Raw genomic sequence first — 21,365 nt, forward strand, 5'->3', positions numbered from 1 at the left:
CAAGTAGCTTATAATAATGATAGGCTAGCAACAACTTGTTTGTAACTCACTATAAAAATTGTAAAAAATACTGGAATAGTAAAGAAAAAGAAAAAAAAGACAAGCAATAATGTAAAAATAGAAGCAAAAAGGAACGACATTAACAAAAACCAAAAGACATACAAAACAAGAAAAACGTGACTATGCAATAAGCTTTATTATATTATGGTAAGATCCTCAAATTAAAAAAAAAACATCTTTGGACCTCTCTCCTTAAAGGATCTGCTGCCCCTTCCAATGTCCTAATATCTTGTGTGTAACTATGTGATACTTCATAACCGTTAGTTTTATTTGATAAACGGTCTATAGTAGTTGTAGGTTTTATATACTGTATATATGTTGGAGTTCGAGTATCATAACACACGCCAATTGGGTCTCTGAGCCTGGGGGGCTATATAAATACTCTTTCAGTAGGTATGCTCGATAACAGACTAAATGCCAGAAATTGTCATTTTGCTGCTATGTTGTAATCTTTTTTGTTACAGTAAAAGGGTAATAGATTTAAAAAAAATTTAAATCTATTAAAATTTTTAAAAAGTTGAACCGACTATTTGAAATCTAATATCTTTTCCCCTATTATCCTATGATATTACTATGTAGCTTTACTATTACCCTATGATACAAAATATAAAAGACACATTACGAAGACTTGATACAATAAATAAAATCCATATAATTCTGAGATTTAGGACAATAGACTAGTCAAAACAGAAAGTCATGCAGATAGAAAAGATGAATCCAAGTAACATGAAAGAGATTCTTTTCACAGCCAGCTATCGATACAAATTGTTCAGATAAATACAGAAAAAAGGGAAAACCTATTTTAAATAAATTTTAGATTAATGATAAAAAAAAAAATAATGTTAGAAAAATATATGGATACCTCAAAACCCGGTAAAAAAAAAGACCATATTTAAAGCTATAAACAAGTTGAAATTTCCTCCACCCTCGTTTTAATAGCTTTTATATGGAAAAAAGTTCGTAAAAACTAAAATAAGTCTTTTGGTTTTCTTCAAAATCTAAACTGGAGAAACTGTTTGCTAATGTAATTAATTAGGTTACAGTAAAAGGGTAATAGATTTTAAATTTTTGACTTGAATGAAACCTCTTAGTCCAGTTGCCTGGCCCTAAAAATGTGACACCTCTGCTTCGCGTGATTCGAAAGCACTCTCTAGTCATGTCAATTATGTACGATTATATCCAAGAATAGTTTCCTCTGAGGGATGCCTGACCCTTAAAAATTACATGAAAGATTAGAAAGTACCATCTTACGAGTTGCGTTTGTAGCCCATTTATACATATCGAAGCTCAACCTAACAACCTAACTGAGCAAGAATGCAAGCAAGTTAAAGTGATTTTAAAACAAAAAAGGCCACCACTTTATAGGTTGAATATTGTTTTTGTTGGATGAATCGAATCAGAAAATGGATTATAAAAGTAGTTGATTGAGAAATCGCTTATTCTCTTCAAGAGAAGCATATAGTGAAAACTTGGCTATCGCTTATTATCTTCAAGACGAACACATAGTGAAACTTGGCTATCGGTTATTATATTCAAGAGAAGCACATAGTAAAAGCTTGGCTAGGAGAGGCTTCAATCAAAAGAAAGAAAATGAAGTACAACTTACTCAGTCTGGTTCAGATATTAAAAAAAAAGGTTATGCTGTCAAAGGACTATAATATCTGATATAGACAATCAAATCAATATTCTGATAGATATTTAAGCCTACATTAAAAATAGCTGTCATCATCATAATCTGACACATATGCACTTCCACAATTACACAGCAAGGTACAATTTTTTACTCTTTCATAGCCACAACAAGCCCTAAAACAATTGGTACTAGTTCAGTTTGGCGAGATTTTCTGTATCGAAAGTGGTCTCTGAGGCAAGAAACTAGTCAATGATATCCCATCTTATGCTTTTCTCAGTACCCATCCAAAGTTGAAGGAGCTATGCATTTGGAATTGGTTCAAATGCCTGAAGTAGGATATACAGTTGGTAAAGATTGCACTTTGTATGGAACCAAAAAATGTTATGGGTCGGTGCAGTACTCTAGGTCTTTCTTGCTATGGAAGAGATGAACCCGAAGATCATTGAATGACATATAGTAACCAGGCTTCTTACTGTATGCTGCAACAACCAGCTTCCTACGCACCTGTGCTGTTTCGTGTTTAAATAAATCTAAGTTTAAAATATCACTTTAAATTCTCTTGGTTGAATTAGCCTAATCTTCCAGTTACTCACTATTTACGATTGCGCTCAGAAATATCTTTTTCTCTGGGAGTAAAAAAAAAACGTTAATTTTGCAACTATTCCAACAATGCGACAAAGCCAAAGAGATTAACAATGAGGTTGATGCTGATTTTGCAACACAATGAAGTGGAATTATTTTTTTTTTCGGGCGCTCTGAATACAGCTCAGGATCTTGGTGCTGAGATAGTAAAAACAGCTGTTGGTAATGTTGAAGCAAAACGACAATAATACTTGTGTCATCTGCACAAACAGTAACTTTTGGACAGCCATTTCGTGAGCAAGATGCACCATGTGAGTTTCAGCTTCCTCATGGGTGTTTTTTAGCTCTGCAATTATGGCATGGTCTTCATCGATTTGAAGTTTCGCCACACTTTGTCTCCAGAACTCCTCCCACACATATGCTTAAATCACTTCTAGAAGTATGCTGGCTCTTCCGTTCTTCAAATACGGATTTGATAATTTTTGCTTTATATTTAGAGTTTGTAAGAATAACATTCAAGTTCTCTAGCCTCATGACTCATGTCACAGATAGGTTTTTGTCGATAATGCAATGCCTCTTCGTTCATGCCACCCGCTGCTATCTTTCAGGCAGACTGCAGAATCAGACGGTTCCTTTTAATCAAAAAGTTCGTCGTATCTATCTATAATCATGTGCAAGTTTTGCGTGGCTGTAGGTCAAGTATCTAGAAGTATGGGAAAATATCGTCTGAGAGAAACATTACAAAGTTTCTTTTGCAATTTGTTCCTGGGACTGAAAATACGGTATGAAATCTACAGCCACTCTCACATGGCTGCAGGTTTGGTTGTCCACCATTACAGTTAGCAAGATTCCATATTCAAAAAGCTGTTAAATAGATCCAACAAAGTTGGTTGTTTACTCTCACTCAGTCTCTGAATGCCTTCTTTTTCGTCAAAAAATTGTGGTAACGTTGTTCTTACGGTATTTAAGTGATGTAGTGGTAGTTGCCTTTATTCTACATTTATTGGGGAGATAAACTATGGCCCTAAGGTAATTAAACTTTGGTAGCGTGCCTTAGGCTATGACCGGACTAATGAGGCGTACCAGCTGGGTAAATTCGAGAGACTAAATGTAGATTGTAGAGAGGTTGGCTATAATACAATACTTTTATTCAGTTAACATATACTAATACAATGCTTAATAATATATATATATATATATATATATATATATATATATATATATATATATATATATATATATATATATATATATATATATATATATTCTACTGGGACGGGCTGTCCCAAGTAGACCACAAGTCTCAGAAAGCTACAATAATATATAATAAAATACTTAGACACTTACAATAATCCGACAATATTCCAAGGTATTTCTAAATCAACGGAGAGAGGTCAGTCCGGCATAAAATTAGTATCAGTCTACCCCTTCCCATAAAATGTATCTTTTATACATTTTTATCAACCACACCTTCCTGGATCCAACCTACGCAATTAGCTAGGAAGTGGTACTTTCTCAATTTCCCGTTAAGCAGAAACTTGGCAGGAAATGTTCCTTATCTTTATAAAAAGTGGCATTTCGAAGCTTTTGTATTTGCGTCTTAATATTTTTACTAAATTCCAAATTTACCTAATTAGAAAGCTTCACCACAAAATACTCATTGAAAATTAAACTGTTGTTTGATAAGACCTTCTCCAGAACATTCGCTGGAGAGTCTTCATCACCTTGGCATTCAAACATGAACTTTTCAATCACTTGCTGTTCCTGAAATGCTGCGATAGCTACACTTTTGGCTGGGTAAATCAGTTTTTTGGTGTCTCCATGGTTTTAACTTATATTTTTGAGAAACTTGAAATTTGTCCACTAAAAAACTTCTATAGCTATTAAGGCCAATATATTCTGCAGCTAATAGTTAATTTGCTACTGCTCCATCGGCTGCTTCATAAGTAATTATGTTTGTTAAGGCTTCTTCATCATGCCTCAATGGATTTAAATTGTCGTCAATGATGATAGTCATGGTCCTTTCAACTAAGAATCCACTGTCTCGGCCCTAAGCGATTATCATCAAAGTCACTATTTCCTTCAGTTCTGGCCATCTAGCACAGTTCTGGTCAACTAGCTTTATATTTGGAAAATTGGTATTCCTTGACATCATTCTTCCATAGGAAAAGATTTAAAGAAACCAATAATCCGAGAAAAGCAACTACAATGTAAGAAAATCAGTTTTCACTAGTTTTAAGGCTTACCATTGCCCTTCTGGCGTATGTTTCTAAGTGTGCCAAATACCTAAATAGGAAATTTCAGGCAGAAAATACCAGACTTATTTTGTCTATAATTTTGAAGTGTACAAGGCAAAATAATCCCACTTTTTGTTGCTTAGCTATATCCTAAAAAAACATAATTTTCAACTCATAAATCCCCGTGACACCATCCACTACGTCGATGGTAAAGATGGCAATGTGAGTACCAAGTTTAAGTGAGTTTAGGCTTAGGAATGAATAGGTAGTCTAGTCCTGTAAGCCATGGGACCCTGGAGTATTGGTCACAATCATGGCTGGTTGATGATATTTTGTTTTCGTTGCTTCTGACTTTCGTTACTCATTCGATTCATGATTTTAAGCTTTTGATACTACGTTACTGGCATACTTTCTCTATCCATTAATTGATTTAATACCCGAAATTTCAAATAAAAGGATTAACATCAGTGATCAGTTTTGAAAAGTATTTCAAAAAATTTAATGAAACTTTTTCTAAAATGGTTTAAAGCGGCTTAGGAAGTCTATTCTTTCAAGCTGAGAAAGTCTATGGTAGCATTGTTTAAATTTCAAGGTATGTGGCTCTTATTCCCGTTTTTATGTTTTACTGTCGTTGCCAGAGAAGTTTTCCCAGTTCTTAACTAAATCAGTGAAACAATAGCAGTTTTTGACGAAAAATCGAATAGTTTTCTGTAAGCATTAGCTGTGTTCGTTTTCGCCGTTCGTCATTCTTAGTTCTAGGAAGATGTCCTTGGTTTTATTCTTCAATTGCGTTTTATTTTGCCGTTCTAAGAACGTCTTTTTAGCTGAAAAATGGCTTATAAGAGCTCCTTAATTTTAAACCACAGATAGTATTTCAATCAGCCAGATAGCATTTCAACCGCAACGAAGATGGAAACGATTGTTCTGAATGCAGCAAAACAGCATTAGAAATGCTAGAGCAGTAAAGGGATTCTGACAAAGAAATCCAGCTAGAAACTGTAGCAGACAATGTGTCATCAGGAATCTCAAAGCTATGTTTCGCACCTGCTGCTGGGGAATTTTTTTAGAGCTGACATAGAATAAAATTAAAACTGTTCATTTGCTTTGCTCAAAATTTTTCTTTAAAAAGTACTACGCTTAGAAAATGATGTAAATATTCATATTGCTTATTCAGTAAACTTGATTTTAAAATCCCTCTTGTATTAAAACACTTTAGAAAGAATCTAAACCAACCATGAACAAATTTCTGTCACAAATGATTTGGGAGATACTTTAATACTAACTATAATTAAAATAAAGTTGCCATCAAGCCAGGGCTTATTGGAGAGCAAATCTGACATCAGCCCTTTTCAGGATCGTATAAAAATGATTTCAGTTTACTTGTTGATAGATAGTCTATTATCTGTCGATCCATCCTAAGGCAGAACTAAGGTAGATAGTCATAGAACTAAGGGATCATCATGATTTATTGTTTGACTCATGTCCACTGAACTTTTATGCAAAATGCTGGACAGAAATTGCTTGGACTCAGAGGGGAACAAATTACTGAGCCTAATAAGTTGGGTTCCTTAGTCTCAAGCGTCCCTATTTTACCACCTTTAGGTTGCTCAAAGATTAAAATAATATTTAAGTACTGACTTAGATAATTTTGGAGACCACACTGCCTTTCCAATGACGATAAATAAAAGTTCAAATAGGGATAAACTCCTTTTAATAGACAATGATAACTTTCACAAACAGAGATAAAATTTCACAAAAAAACACTAGATATTTTGATTACATATGCATGTGACCGAAATATATTGTATTTTTTGTGAAATTTTATCACTGTCTATTAAAAAGATTTTATCCTTATTTGAACTTTTGTTTAAAGTACTGACTAAGCCACAGAAGCCTTCTTTTAAACCCATTAAATATAAGATTGAATTGTAAGTAAGATGGTGCTTATCTTAGTCTGATCTGTGAAAGTATAAATGAGAGTATGGCTCATGTGACGTATGTGTGTGTATAATTGAGTGAGTTGAGAAATAAATTTTATTGAAAGTATAGGTTTGGTAGGAGATGGCTTGTGAGTGTATTCAGGGAATGAATATTTTGCGAGATTTAAAAACTTGGACAATCGCTCAAGTTGGCAATGGAGCACAGATGAAGAATTTTGTAAATTGTTTTTCTTTGTTTCCATTTTGGATCTTGTGTTTCTTTGTTTATGCAATGTAAAATAATTAAAAGTCATTTTCCATTCTTTGTTTTGTATTGTCGTGGCCCTAGGGTGTTAGTGCAATAAAACCTACTTATGTGTATCCATTTTCTTTAAACAGACAGGAGGTCTATCAAAAGATTTAAAAATAATTTCAAGACATTAAAGTAGGTCATCAGCTTGTAAATGAACCTCTGATATAAACGAGTCATTTGTAAAAAAAAATAAAACACTTTTGTAGAAATTAAGCAGGAAAAATGATGGGTGAAAAAGTACCATTTTTCACCTATCAAACGTAAGGTCATAAATGTAGGGCACACTTAAGATAGAAAAGAACAAACCTTCAATTATGCATCTGTGTTCCTAAAACAGACAGAAGGGATAAACCTTCAAGCTTTGACAGATTCAATTTAACTTTTGGGCTCTTTTTTCCATGGAGACTTTCTTTGGATTTTTATACCATCTAATTAAAAGCAGTAGGGACAGCATCAGGTACAAATGACCATCCACTTAGCCTACATATCCAGTGGAAAATCATGCAGCTCTCCCATACTTCACTTCAACCCCCTTAATGTGCAAATATATAGCCGAAATTATATATTACAAATGCATTCTGCTGCCTGTTACTGTTTTTCTAGTTCTTGTTTTGTCACAGTAGATTGAATTTATAGGTACTTGGGTTAAAACAAAAGAGACAGATTGACAGAAAAAATGGGAAATGAGAAATTTCAGGCATAAATTTTAACATTAGGTGGGTTGGGTAAAGTAAAGCAGGGTTAGAAGTAAAATGTGTTAGCTACAATTATTCTGTATACCATGTTTTGGAATAAAATATTTTTCTGTATATTTTTTTGGAATAAAGTATTGCAAATATTTTTTGGAGGGAGGAAGGGTTAGGCAAAAGAGGGCCATTGGTTACCTCCCGTATGTTTTGGAAAGTAACTGCAATCTATGATATGGAAGAATTCCTCTTAAGATTTTCCAAAGTACATCTCAGAATTTTTGGGTAAGTTTAGCAAGCACTTGATGCCAAAACTGCTTCCACAAAACCTGTTTAAAGATATTAACTCTCTGACACACCTAAAAAACAAATTCCTACCATTTTTAGATGAAACGACCTAACCATGAAATCTACAAAGTTAAACAAATCAATTCACTGGCTGGTAGCTCTTTTTGCATTGTTTTGGATTTTAAATTATGACGCTCAAAAATAAAACTAAAGAAGTGAAACGGAGTATGAGACTTAGTTCGTCGTTCTAAGAACGACGTACTAAGAGGCTGTTGTCACAAGGACTCGGGTTGAACTCGAGTTCAACTAAAATCCTCGTGAAAGCAACGAAAGATAGATAAAATCCATCTTTTGTTCAACCTAGAGATTGATTTTCAACTTATCAGGTTGACGTTCTACTCTGCTATTAACACAGAGTTGAACAAACGATGGATTTGAGCTCAACTTCGACTTCAACTTTAAATGGATTCGAGGAGGATTTACGCAAAAACATACATCCAGCGAGAAAATCCAGCGTGAAAACATAAATCCACGTGGAATTTGAACTCGTGTTCAACTCAAGTCCTCGTGAAAACGGCCTTTAAGAACGAAGAACGGCATCTCAAAGAACGGCTTATAAGCGCAAAATAAAACCGAATGACGAAAATGAACGGCTTATTTGTAAAACTGAGGATTGGATTTCCAAAGAACGACGAAAACGAACGAAGCTATTGTCAACGGTGGGATTGTATGATCTGATATGAAGAAGAAGAATACAAGAGAAAGCTAGAATTCAGCCAAAATGTTTCAAAGAGAAGTAGATGTTTCTGGTGAATTGGAGAATCAGTTTCTTCTTCGGCTTCCCAGGGTACGTGCCTGAATTGTTGGGGGAAATTCATAGGCTAGTTGACAATATTATTTGGATAGGGTAAAAGTTAATAAATTAGTTGATGCATTTCTTATGGCAGCGCGATTACGCTGCCTATGATCAACTCGTATATTTTTTTCTAAGGAAATATTTTTGAAATACTTCCTAAGATGACTTTTTTTTTATTGACGATTCAAGTGCTTCACTGCGTTCGCTTTGGAGTTTATCACCTCCAGCAACTAGAATTTTCCTTCCAAATAGCCAGTTTATATTTGCACAAGTGATGCATATTTTTTAACCCATATTTGGCTAAGAGTTGTGCTTCGTCAAGTAGGAAAACTTCTACATGAGCTAATTCTAAAGCTTGGTTTGAACCAGCTTTTACGCTGGAAACTGAATCTGAGGAAAGCGGAACTTTCAAGCCAAAGGTCTTGTGTGTGGTTAGACCAAAAAGCAATAGCCTAAAGTTGATGCTATTCCTGTATGCGCCATACGATTCAATGTCACTTTCCTCTAACCACAGTTTTCACTGCATTATTTTCATTTTTCCAATGCCTTTTGCTTTTGCTGTCTGGATTCTTTCCAAATAATGTGTTATTTCGCACGACGTCATACATAACAAAAAACTTCTTTCCTAGCTTTTACCCAGTTGTTATAATTTTGCTTTAATTGCATTGTTATCATGATTGCAGTAGCAGCTGCAACCTAGTAAAGAGCAAACCACAGCCCATGGTAACCAAAAGTAAAAACCAAATTACCCTCTGACACTGATTCAGGAAAAGTAACTAGTATTTTGGTTCGTTTTAAAAGTAAAAGTTTATTGCAACAAGAAATCTATAGTAATATCGAAAAAAAAGCCAGAAACCCCCCTCAAAAATGGAGTCAGATCAAAATAAAAAATAGACTATTATAGGAGTGGTGCCCCTCAAGGAAATTAGGTAAATTTATACCAAATCATATTATTGACTTACGCATAAAGTGAATATACCACTCTATGCCTTTTTTATGCTGATTACGAGTATAATAATCATTTCTATTGGAAATGAATTTCAGCCCCCCCTATATATGCCAATTCAGGGTATATATTACTACATTAGGGGGGTGGGGGCAAATTTTGTTTCTGATGTAAATGGGAGGTAAGTTTAAACTTTACCCCCACCCCCTAATGTAGAAATATATACTCTGAATTGGCATATAGCCTATAGGGGGGCTGAAATTCATTTCCAATAGAAATGATTATTATGTTCGTAATCAGCATAAAAAAGGCATTGAATGGTGTACCAGTATTCACTTTATTTCTAACTCAATAATATGATTTGGTAGAAATTTACCAGAAATTATAACCTAGGCCTAGTAAATGACCCAGCATTCTTCTGGGATTCTGATTGGAAAATATTTACCAAATCATATTATTGAGTTACAACTAGCCTAAAGTGAATATACCATTTGATGCCTTTTTTATGCTGATTACAAATATAGCAATCATTTCTATTGGAAATGGATTTTAGCCCCCCCCCCCGATATATGTCAATTCAGGGTATATATTTATACATTAGGGGGTGGGGTAAAGTTTAAACTTGCCTCCCATTTATATCAGAAACACAATTTGCCCCCCCCACCCCCTAATGTATAAATATATACCCTTAATTGGCATATTTAGGGGGGGGGGCTAAAATTCATTTCCCATAGAAATGATTATTATATTCATAATCAGCATAAAAAAGGGGTAAAATTCTACTTTAGCTACTTTTGGTTATCTTGGAAAGGAGTTAGGTTAGGCAAATGAAACTTTCAGGGATGGGTCTACAGGCTAACGCATGTCTCAGAAAGGTATTTTGAAGTACCTACCTCAACTCCTTCTCTCTCTAGAGAGGTCCTTTAAACCTCTAGAGGGTCCTTTGATGACCTTTAAAAATCTGTGTGTTATAAAAGTGGGTAAATTTCTACCAAATTATTATTGACTTATGCATAAAGTGAATATACCACTCGATGCCTTTTTTTATGCTGATTACAAATATAATAATCATTTATATTTTAAATGAATTTCAGCCCCCACCCCTATATATGCCAATTCAGGGTATATATTTCTGCATTAGGGGGGGGGGGCAAATTTTGTTTCTGATGTAAATGGGAGGTAAGTTTCAATTTTACCCCCCCCCCATGTGGAAATATATACCCTGAATTGGCATATATAGAGGGGGGGGCGCTGAAATTAAATTCCAATAGAAATTATTATTATATTTGTAATAAGCATAAAAAAAGGCATTGGATGGTGTATTAACTTTATTCCAACTCAATAATATGATTTGGTAGAAATTTACCTAAAAGTGAAACCTTGTAATATAGATCTTCTGCTTAAAATGAAGTCCAACAAAATTGTTTTCAGCTTCACAACTTTGCTCAATCCTGATTTATTGAGTTTTAAAAATATGCAAATACATTTCCTAAATTTTGAAAACTAACATTGATATGACTTAAAATACTACTCAAATAACAGGAATTGCCTTTTCAGAACTAAAGCCAGAGAAAAAGAATCTTATAACTGAAAATTAAGGTAAAATGCTGTTTTGTCAAAATTTCAATAGGCATAGACCTGTCATGTAGGCAAATTTCAGGATCCTCTAGAGGGGGAAAGAGAGGAGGTACGTACTTCAAAATACCTTCCCAGGACGTATTTTAGCCTGTAGACCCATCCCTGAAAGTTTCATTTTCCTAACCTCACCCCTTTCCAAGATGGGTAAAAGTAGCTAAAGTAGAATTTTACCAAAAAAGGCATTGAATGGTATATTCACTTTAGTTGTCACTCAATAATATGATTTGATAAATATGTACCTTCTGATTAATCAATAATCCTTCTGGGTTTGGCCACAATTATATATTTCCCATCTATTCACATAATGTGTCTCTTTCAGCCTGCATACCTGTAAGTTGAATTAACTGTGACAATGCAAGAACCAGAAAAGCAGGTAGTAGAATGAATTGGAAACATATAATGAGTTTTTCTGCTATCCAACAGAAAACTGTTAGCTAACATTTTTCTGCCATCCAACTAAAAATTGTTAGCTAACATTGGAGGTTTTCTCTAACAAATTGAATACTTGTTGAAGGAAATTGTTGGGGAATTTAAAGCAAAATATTCAAAATACACAGGATGGATACTTTTTATGCTTACAATATTGATAGCCTAGAGAATCAAGGACTGCTACTATTTTTTATTTTTCTTCCTTTTCCCTTCTAATTTTGTAGAAATATTTCTAGAAATCTCATTGAAAAAAAAAATCAATTCTTCCACTGAAAAAATAAAAAAACAACAAAATTGCCATGTAGTCATAGCAATTTGATATGATCAAAAATCTTCCTCCATACATGCAATAATTTATGTAAATGCACTAAACAGTTACTTTAGGAAAGATTGACCACTGGTGTTTTAATTTTTGCCTAAATTCAATTTACTTTGCCAATTAGGCTAATAAAATGTTTTGTGCCTTTGTTTCATTTGCTGGCATTAATAGTTATATTTTTTCTATAAGATATGAACACTTTGAAATCTTCTATTAATTGAGTTTCAAAGCTTTGGTGTCAGTTGGGTATTATCAAGCTGATATTAACTCATAGCAACACTATCTTGGTCAGAATTTTTCTTTGAATTTCCTGTCCAGTATCATGTTTCTGTGAATTGTGAGCTAACTATTTCTGTTTGCTAACAATTCTGTTTCCACCATCCAAACAAATTTTTGTTAGCTACCAATTGAACATCAAAAAACCCCCTATAATTTGGACTATAGGCTATATTTGCACATTGGGGGGATGAGGGGTAAAGCATAGTGGGGATGCATGCAAAATGTGTTAGCTACAATTATTCTGCATATTAGGAAGTGTGACCTGTTTTCTTAACATATTTCCTTCTCTACAGGTCCATCTCTAGGCTTACACCAAAGATTGTAGCCTAACTACTTCCACATTTTTGAAAATCTAGATGAGGCCAACAATGACCTTCATATGTAAAGAGGCATTCTTCACTGTGACAAGGCTTATTCAAATGAAGGCCATCAGGGGAGGTCATCAAAATAGTCACAGGTCTTCTTTGACCTTCTTTTTTTGTAAAATTCTACTTTTGGCTATCTTGGATAGGGGTTAGGTTAGGAAAATAAATCTTTCAGGGATGGATCTACAGGCTAAATTATGTCATGGGAAGGTATTTTGAAATTTAGAGGGTCCTGAAATTTGCCTACATGACAGGTCTATGCCTATTGAAATTTTGACAAAACAGCATTTTACCTTAATTTTCAGTTTCTTTTTCTCTGGCTTTAGTTCTGAAAATGCAATTCCTGTTATTTTAAGCCATATCAATGTTTTTTTTTTCTTCAAAATTTAGGAAATTTATATGCATATCTTTAAAACCTTATAATTTGGGATTGAGCAAAGTTGTGAAGCTGAAAACAATTTTGTTGTACTTCATTTAAGCAGAAGATCTATTTTGGGAGGTGTCACTTTTATAATACACAGATTTCAAAGGTCATCCAAGGTCAGGACCCTCTAGAGAGAGAAGGAGTGGAGATAAGTACTTCAAAATACCTTCCTGGGACATACTTCACCCTGTAGACCCATCCCTGAAAGTTTCATTTTCATAACCTATCCCCTTTCCAAGAATGCCAAAAGTAGTTAAAGTAGAATTATACCCTCTTTTTCACTCTAATCACACAAATTACTAGCTTTTGGTTTAATATAAATGCTCCCATAGCTTAGTATTAATTGCACAATTGGGTGGGAGGGGGGGGGCTATAAAGGTGTCAGATGTTTACCTATGTCCCAAAACATTGGCCATTAGTAGAGGTCATTGGAATAGTCACAGATGTTCTTTGGCCCTCTTTTTCACTCTAATCACACAGATTGCTTGCTATTGGTTTAATATAAATACTGCCATAGCTTAATATTAATTGAGTGTTAATATACTTGCCTTCCTAAAAGATAGATAGGCTAAGCTTTAGTTTCCAAGTAAAATGCTTGGTACTGTCAAAATTTGTACCCCCTATCCATAATGTATAGATGTAGCCCAAACTTTAATTCCATTCCATCCTTATCTACACAATGTACAGATATTGCCATTCACAGGCTAAACAATATCTGTACTGATAAAGTTTCTGATTAAATACTTTTATTTGGAGACTTAAAAAAAACTTTTTCAACTAAAAGTAAAGAGCATTATCAAAACTTAAAATGAACAGAAATTAATCCATATATGAGGGGGGCTGTTCTCTCCTCTGCTCTTTGCTTGTTGTTCTAAAGGTTTTTTAGTACTTTAAAAAAGTGCTAATCCAAAAATGTACTAAAAGTACTTATTCCAATGAAACATCTCTTGCATTTCAGGAGTTATTCTTGAAGAATTGGAACAGAAAGTTAAACTTTAGCATAAAGAGCAAGGGACGATGCACTTAAATATCATGCAAAAGACATTATACTGCACCACTTCTACATAGAGAAAGCAACAAATCATACAAATGACTTTTTTATATATCATGATATTGTAGAGCACCCTCAATAAAGTCATACAGACAACTTTTTTATATCTTATACTATTAGGGAGGAGCCTAAATAAAGTCTTACAGGTGAATTATTTGGTTTTCATCTTAGTTCTGAATGTGAAATTCCTTAGTTCTGAATGATGCACTAAAATGTCATAGAGTGATATTGTGTAATAGAATGACTTTTTTATTTTTATAATAAGACTTTATAGTATAATATACAATAAGACTTTATAATAGAATGAGATATTAAAAAGATAGAGGGGGGGATCCTCCCTCATATACAGAATGAGCATTGGCACTGTTTCTGTTTTTTCAGAAAAACAGATAAGAGAATAGAAGCAGGTCTGTCAAAAACAGGTGACCTGTTTCTACTTTCTGTTGTTTTTTTTTTTGGAAAAAAGAAAGTAGCTGTTTTTATAAAGGAAACAGCTGTTTTTTTCTGTTTATCTTCCTCTTTTTTAAGATGTTATACCCTGTCATCTATAACGGGCAAGTTATACACTGTAATTCCCAAGCTTGCATAAAGAAACCACCTTGAAACCATCCCAAATCCACTAATCCATCTTACTTTTAATCAACTACATGTACATACAATACCAACCTGACTGCACTGGTGATTCTGAAACCTATTAGAGGACCTGAGCATTGCACAATTATGTTCTTGCCATCTCAAGATGTTGAACAACTGAGTGAAATAAAAGGAACAAACTTTTTGTTTAAATACAAATGCACACCAGCTTTGAATAAAATGGAAAACAAAATGAAGTTCAAACTTTGGACTAGTTACTTAGAAACATTCTTGTTTTGAGTGTTCCATCAGTTGTTCTTGTATATTGGATTGCTTGCACTATCCATGCTAAAATACAAATTTCTTTGGTTTTTGGGTTTGGGACTGTATACCTCTGGCTAGGGGTTTTTTACCATGGCAATTTCAATGGTGTACTTTTTATTTCAATTCAATGCTGTTTTCAAGAGATTCTGGGCCTTTTTTTCAAAAATAAAGGAAATTTGTTTTTGTGCTAAGATTAACATTAGAGTTTAATGCAGGTGATAATTAACATTGTTGAATCAGCATCAAATAATTTTTTGCATAGAATGGTTTTTCTAAAAACACATTTTTTTTTAATTTTTTTTTGGTTACTATAGGCCAAAATTTGCTCTTTACTAGGTTGCAGCTGCTGATGTAATGTCTAAAATTCAATGAATACAAACTCTGATAAGACACTAGAGCAACCTTTTCTACCGACTTGTTCTATAAAGCCATTTCCACTTCTTTGCAAACTGCCCAACCTAACTTATTTTGTTCTAAGATCTAAGGTAACAGTACTGCAAGCTTCTGGCTCTGTTTTGGACCAGCTTTAAAGTTAATATTGTGCTACAGGTTCTCAATCTCTGGAGGATGTCTTGTAATTAGACTAGAGATTCTTCTTAGCTGGAAAAGCATTACTTACAAGAGTTAGCTAAATAAAATAAAAACTATGTCTCTAGTGCTGTCTCCAGAGTTAGATGTAGTTTCAGCCCACTCATCACATGCCCTTTCTTCATCCAACTTGTCAGACTCATCCATATCAGATGTGATATTGGCAATATCCTCATCTATGGCATCGGGTAGATCATCTTTGTCTGCATCAATCTCTTGCTCTCTACTTGAGCCTTCTTCCAGTTCATCATCATTGCCATCAAATTCACATTCAACAATTTGCTCTATATCAATTTCTCCTCAGAACTTGAAAGTAGTTGTTACACAAAGGTGAAGGAGGTGACCAAAGCATGAAGACCTTTCAATCCCCCAAAGGTAGCAAGCTTTAGCAATAGTGTAAATGCAAGCACTTGGTTAAAAAAAAACAAAAAAAAACAAACAGGTGAACAAAAAACAGATCAAAAACAGGTCTGACAAAAACAGATGTCCTGTTTCTGTTTTCTATTCTTGTTTTTGAAAAACAGGAATAGGTTAGACAGAAACAAGGCTGATGCTTAATACAGAATAATTCCTGTTCAGTATAAGTTTTGATGTTGCTCCTTGTTTTCAGTTCAAAAAGCAAGTTTATTTTATAATTTAGTACACAAATAAAACTATTTAATTACAAGTTTTATCAGCACAGCTATTGTTTAGCCTGCAAACAGTTGTATATGTGCATTGTGTGCATGCTATATCAATGCATTAGGGACAAGGGGATTTATGTTTTAATGATAACAACCTATATTTTTAGAAACTGTAGCCTAGCCTATCCATCTTTTAGGATGGTAAGCATACTAACATAAGAAGCTTTGCTAGCATATAAAATGTGGGTTTTATTCACCCACCATAAAACTTTAGTGTTTTGTAAACTCTTCTGCTTCTGACATGTATATGTGTAAGCCTCTTCACAGTGAAGAGAGCCTCTTCATATGGGGAGGTTATTGTGGGCCTCATCTAAATTTTCCAAAATATGAAAGTAATAATGATATTTTCTTTGAAAAAAACATATTATTATAAGTTTACAAGGTATAAAAAGTTGTCTTGATGTTTAAAAAAATCATGCAAATGTAGTGCTTTCTATATGAGAGTAAATGACAATATTTGATACTTAATATATAAAGGACTAATGACTATAATGGTCAAACATTGCAAACCCTCTTAGGGGGGTGCCCTCTTGGTCAAGAACCATGACCTGGTTTTCAATGAGTATCTTCAGGAGTCAAATTCTTCTCATATTTTGTATTTGTCCTAGCCATCTAAGCTGTTTCATTTTTGTTATGTCAGGATGGGTAGTTTGACTGTGAGATTACAGAGAAGCTTGATGTTAGAGATTCTATCATGATAAGTGATACCAGCAATACAGTGCAGGGATTTTGTATCAAAGGCAGCAAGACAGTATTGATCATCTGTTTTTAGAGTCCAAGATTCACAGGCATAAATGGCAATAGGGGTGATAATCAAGTTAAATAGCCACACTCTATGCATTGTTGGTTAGTTCTTGTTCCTCCAGTAAAGAAACTGGGTCTTAATAGTAGAATGTTAGTAAAAAAAAAAAACAAATTTGCAGAATTTTTTAAAAAGAGCCTGAAACCCCTCAAAAATGAGATCAGTTTGGCTATAATGTCATTTCCAAGTGATTTCAGGACATTTTTGAAAATTCCTGCAAATCCGTTTTCAAAATTACATTTTACTATCAAGAATAAAGAAAATAACAATTGCCACTCCTGAATCAGCTAAAAAGGCAATTTTTTCTCACTTGACAGTTTCTTTTTAGAAATATGTTTTTAAACTGTTGGCTACTATGGAATGTTTTACCTTTTGGGGCCCATCAAGTCACATATTTACTTTCATCCTAGTTAAATTGTGTTGTCAATCACAAATTTACCAAAAATTATTGTGCAGGCAAGATTTATTTGGTTAAGGCTAGCTTATTTATAGGACAGAAATTGGATAAGAAACATGCTGTTAATACCACTACTAGTCCTGCAACTTGTCTACTAGTAATCCTACTGTTACTACCACTGTGACTTGTATGAAAGTGAAATCTACAGGGAATATTGAGGGGGGGGGGAAGTTGAATGGAATCACAACATGTCATCTGCATGCAGGTTGTCAAATAAGCATGGGCACTGGTTCTGTTTTCGAAGTACCTATTTCTGTTCTGTTCATGCAAAAAAAAACAGTAACAGATGACCTGTTTTTTATTTACCTGTTCTGTTTGTGTTTTTATAATAGCTATTTTGTCCCATTTCTGTTTTTTTTTCTATCTGTTTTTCTTCTGTTTCTGATTTTATTTAAGTGATACGAGAATGAGATATTTGGGAATTTCGAAGTTACAACATGATTTTTAAATCATAGTTTGAAATTGTAAAGAAGTGTGGTCATGCCTCATGTGATTTTTAGAATTGGAACATAAGTAAAATGATGGAACTCAGTCTGTCAAACATATCAAATAGTGCTGCTAGATTGTTTCAGCTAGGCAGAATTAGGGACTAGGAGTCAGATGATAGTAGATATTTGCTTAAATGTTAGCAGTGGCGGATCCAGGGGGACCCCACTCCCCTCCAAGATTTTTTCTGGTACCCTCATTCCATATTTTTTTATTTTTTTCACTCTTTTATTTTAGAACAAATTTGTCAATTTGGTCAACTATTGGCACCTTTGTCACATTGGGCCCCCCAAGATTTTGTTCATTGGCGCCCTTGTCAAATTAGGCCTCCCCAGAGATTTTGCTCTAGATCCACCCCTGAATGTTAGGATGATAAAGGCGCAGTTTAATTCCACTAAAACAATGTATTTCTTACTGCACATTATTTCTTCCACTGAGCGAGAAAGTTCCACAGATACTGTCCAGGAGAAGCAGGATACAAACCAATCACTTATTACTGTATATCCTGGTTCTATTGATAGGGCCTCTGTGTCCTACATTACATGGGAAGTAATCTGCACCTTTAGCCAGGAGAACTTTAATTTAACTGTTTTTATGGAATCTATGCTGCTAAATAACCGTGACTTGCTGTGATTACAATACTGATGTATAGGCTACTTGATAAATACTGATTATTAATTGCAAATCTTCTTAAATGCTTAGTCAGAGAGGAATGTAAATATATTGAAGTCTTGTCCAGTAGAAATATATGGTTTTGCTATCAAATCTTTATTGCATCAACATAACAAGATAGCCAAATATACTTTTTCTCATGCAACTAAAACCATCTCTAAATAAAATCAATAGAAACCCTTTCAAGGAAAAGCCTAAAGTTGAAAAGTGGCCTAACTAGCTGATTTTCTGGAAGGGCCAAAGTCTTACAAAATGCTGATACACTTTTCTCATTCAGTAGGATTCCAATCTTCTGGTGAACATGGTATTTGTTTGCCATACATTACAAGAAATTAAAAAATTAGCACTAAGTGGTGAATCATTTCTTGTATCTGTCTCTTAAATACCCATTATAGACAAGCAATTTCCTGTAAAAATTAATATTGTGCTTCAAATGGTCTAAGTTTCTAGAAAACCATAGTTGGGATGTATCCTTTTGCTTTTATATGCTGACAGATTTTCTTGGCTTATTGTGCCAACAAAAATGCTCATGAGTCAATTGGTCCCTTTCCCCCTAGTTATGCCAGTGAGGTGAGAGAGATCAGATATTTGGGTGGAGGTGCAATTTTGAAAATGGTAGGCTACTGGAAGGTGCTTCTAATTTTGAAAAAAAAACTAGAATCAACCTTTGTTTTAAGAAAAGCATGATTTCATCTTCTGATGATGACTTGGATGTTCCAAGTAAAACTTCTAAGCTATCTCTCAGGGTATCCTACAGGAAAAAAGGAATCACAGAAAGTATCAGGTGCAACTTCTGCAAAGTGTCTCTAAAGACTAAGGGAGTCTCTACCAGGACATTTATATACCATCTTAAAGGGAAGCATATAATTGATGTGTTCAAAAATAAAATATATGCAGCTGGTACAGTAAATAACAAACTCAAACCAACTGAAAAAAATATATATATATATCAAGTCAGGCTGTTTCCCTAATGAAATCTCCCAATAGCAAAGCAAGTGACACAGAGGACAATGAACTAGTGAAATCTGGAATAAGAAGAGCAGACATAGCTTGTATGACCGCTCCTTATTTCTAATCAATCAAAACAAACTGCTCTGCGGAAGCTCTGCTGCAAAACCCTGTTTAAAGACAAATCGGCAATTTCTATGTTTGATAAGCCAGATATGAAACAGCTTATTTAAAATACATCAGGTGGCTTAAAAGCACCATCCTGGGGAACCATCCATAATCACATAAATGTTGCTGCCAGAAAAAAGAAAGTTAAACAGAAGGCTGGTGAAAATGATTTAGATGGCCTTTCTTTTCATTTTTCTGAAAACTCCAGAAGTGATGACACTTTTGCTGAAGAATCTGATTAAACTGATGCAGTGTCTACGGAAGAGGGTGGCGAAAGTAAAGAAGAACAGTGGGGAGCTGGGAGTCTGTTGGAAAACGAGGTTGCAGCACAAGCTATCTGATGACATGTTACACTTGCTGAAACATTTATAATACTGTGAAAATTATATAGAAAACTAAAAGTCTTCACTGTCCAGCATGGTAACCTTAAAAGGTAGTGTAAGTAGAGTGGCCTTCGTTCTCGTATCCCTTTTGACATAAAAGTACAATGGAATAGTACATTGGAAATGATCAAGTCTACAAAAAAAACATAGGGAGCCTGGAAATAGTTTTTTACATTTGACAAATGCAACAATTGTATTAGGAGTCTCTGGCCGATGTCTAATAGCTCGACTGTGCTATAAGCTGCTATTACCATGCTTTCTACCCATTACAATACCACTCTAATGATAAGTACCTCTTCATATCCAACTGGTGGTCAAGCACAAATAGTCTTAGAAGGGCTTGAGCTCTTTTATAATGCTTGAGCCAGCAATAGTCCAATTGTTGTACCCCTCAAAGAATACATAATTGTGGAAATAAAAAAAGGGTTTTGTGACAAGCCTTCATTTTGAAATTAATCTTTTCCAAAAGGCAGCTTATCTGGATCCTTCAGCATTTGAAATGTTTTTACTTGGGGATTGTTTTCTGGTCCCTCAATCTTGGACACAATTACTGTAGGATACATTAAGTAATGATACAGAGACTGCAAGAGAGCCCACTCCAACTCGCCTTTGTACTGCTGAAGTCCTTGAGGCTATGGTAGAGTCCAATAAGGAAAGCCTATTCTGGTCGTTTTTGGATGCAACATGTTTCAAAATTGTAAGAAGCTCCTGCAGTGTTAGCAACTCTGTCATAAATGCCTTAAAATATATTGGGGAGAAACTGCTAGTCTATCTTTTAGAGTGTTCTGGAGCTTTTCGGCAAGCTTTTTCTTCTTCATTAATTTACATAAATTCAGCAGTGTGAATTTATATAAATCTGGGGTGGGGGGGGGCGAGCATTTTTCTTATATTGCACCTTTGAAATATTGGTGGATCCAGATTTTCTGGTAGGGGTGGACTCGGCTAAGAAATAAAGTTAGTATTCTTGGATTGCGTATTGTAGTTAGTTATAGTTGAGGACGTCCCCACCCCTTCTCCTTTGGGAATGGACCATCAAAACGTGCCTACATAATCAAAAGCATGCCCGCTCGTATTCTTGAAACAAAAGTTTGAAATAGTAACAATTTCTATGATAAAGCAGGTGCATGCATTGGAGAAAGTATTTTCTGCTGCAAAGCAACGCAAATTTTCAAAATAAGTTGTCAAAAAGTACAATTATCCTTATATTTGCATCCCTTTGAAACCTATTTAAGAAAGAATGCTTAAAGAAAGTATTA

The 21,365-nt window shown here is 34.4% G+C and overlaps 1 protein-coding gene across 1 annotated transcript in view; it reads left to right on the plus strand.

The window, feature by feature from the left end:
- Positions 1-8,489: 8,489 nt before the first annotated feature.
- The window catches only part of Taf7 (TATA-box binding protein associated factor 7), a 58,480-nt gene continuing 45,604 nt past the window's right edge, over positions 8,490-21,365 (plus strand). Inside the window, exon 1 of the mRNA XM_089100172.1 lies at positions 8,490-8,565. Within this exon, the coding sequence (XP_088956298.1) occupies positions 8,500-8,565 (66 nt within the window). The 5' untranslated portion in view covers positions 8,490-8,499. The remainder of the gene's footprint in view (positions 8,566-21,365) is intronic.

Source organism: Artemia sp. Qi Xiang Cuo, chromosome 14 (assembly GCF_049724085.1).
Source record: "Artemia sp. Qi Xiang Cuo chromosome 14, ASM4972408v1, whole genome shotgun sequence".
Classification (NCBI taxonomy): Eukaryota; Metazoa; Arthropoda; class Branchiopoda; order Anostraca; family Artemiidae; genus Artemia; species Artemia sp. Qi Xiang Cuo.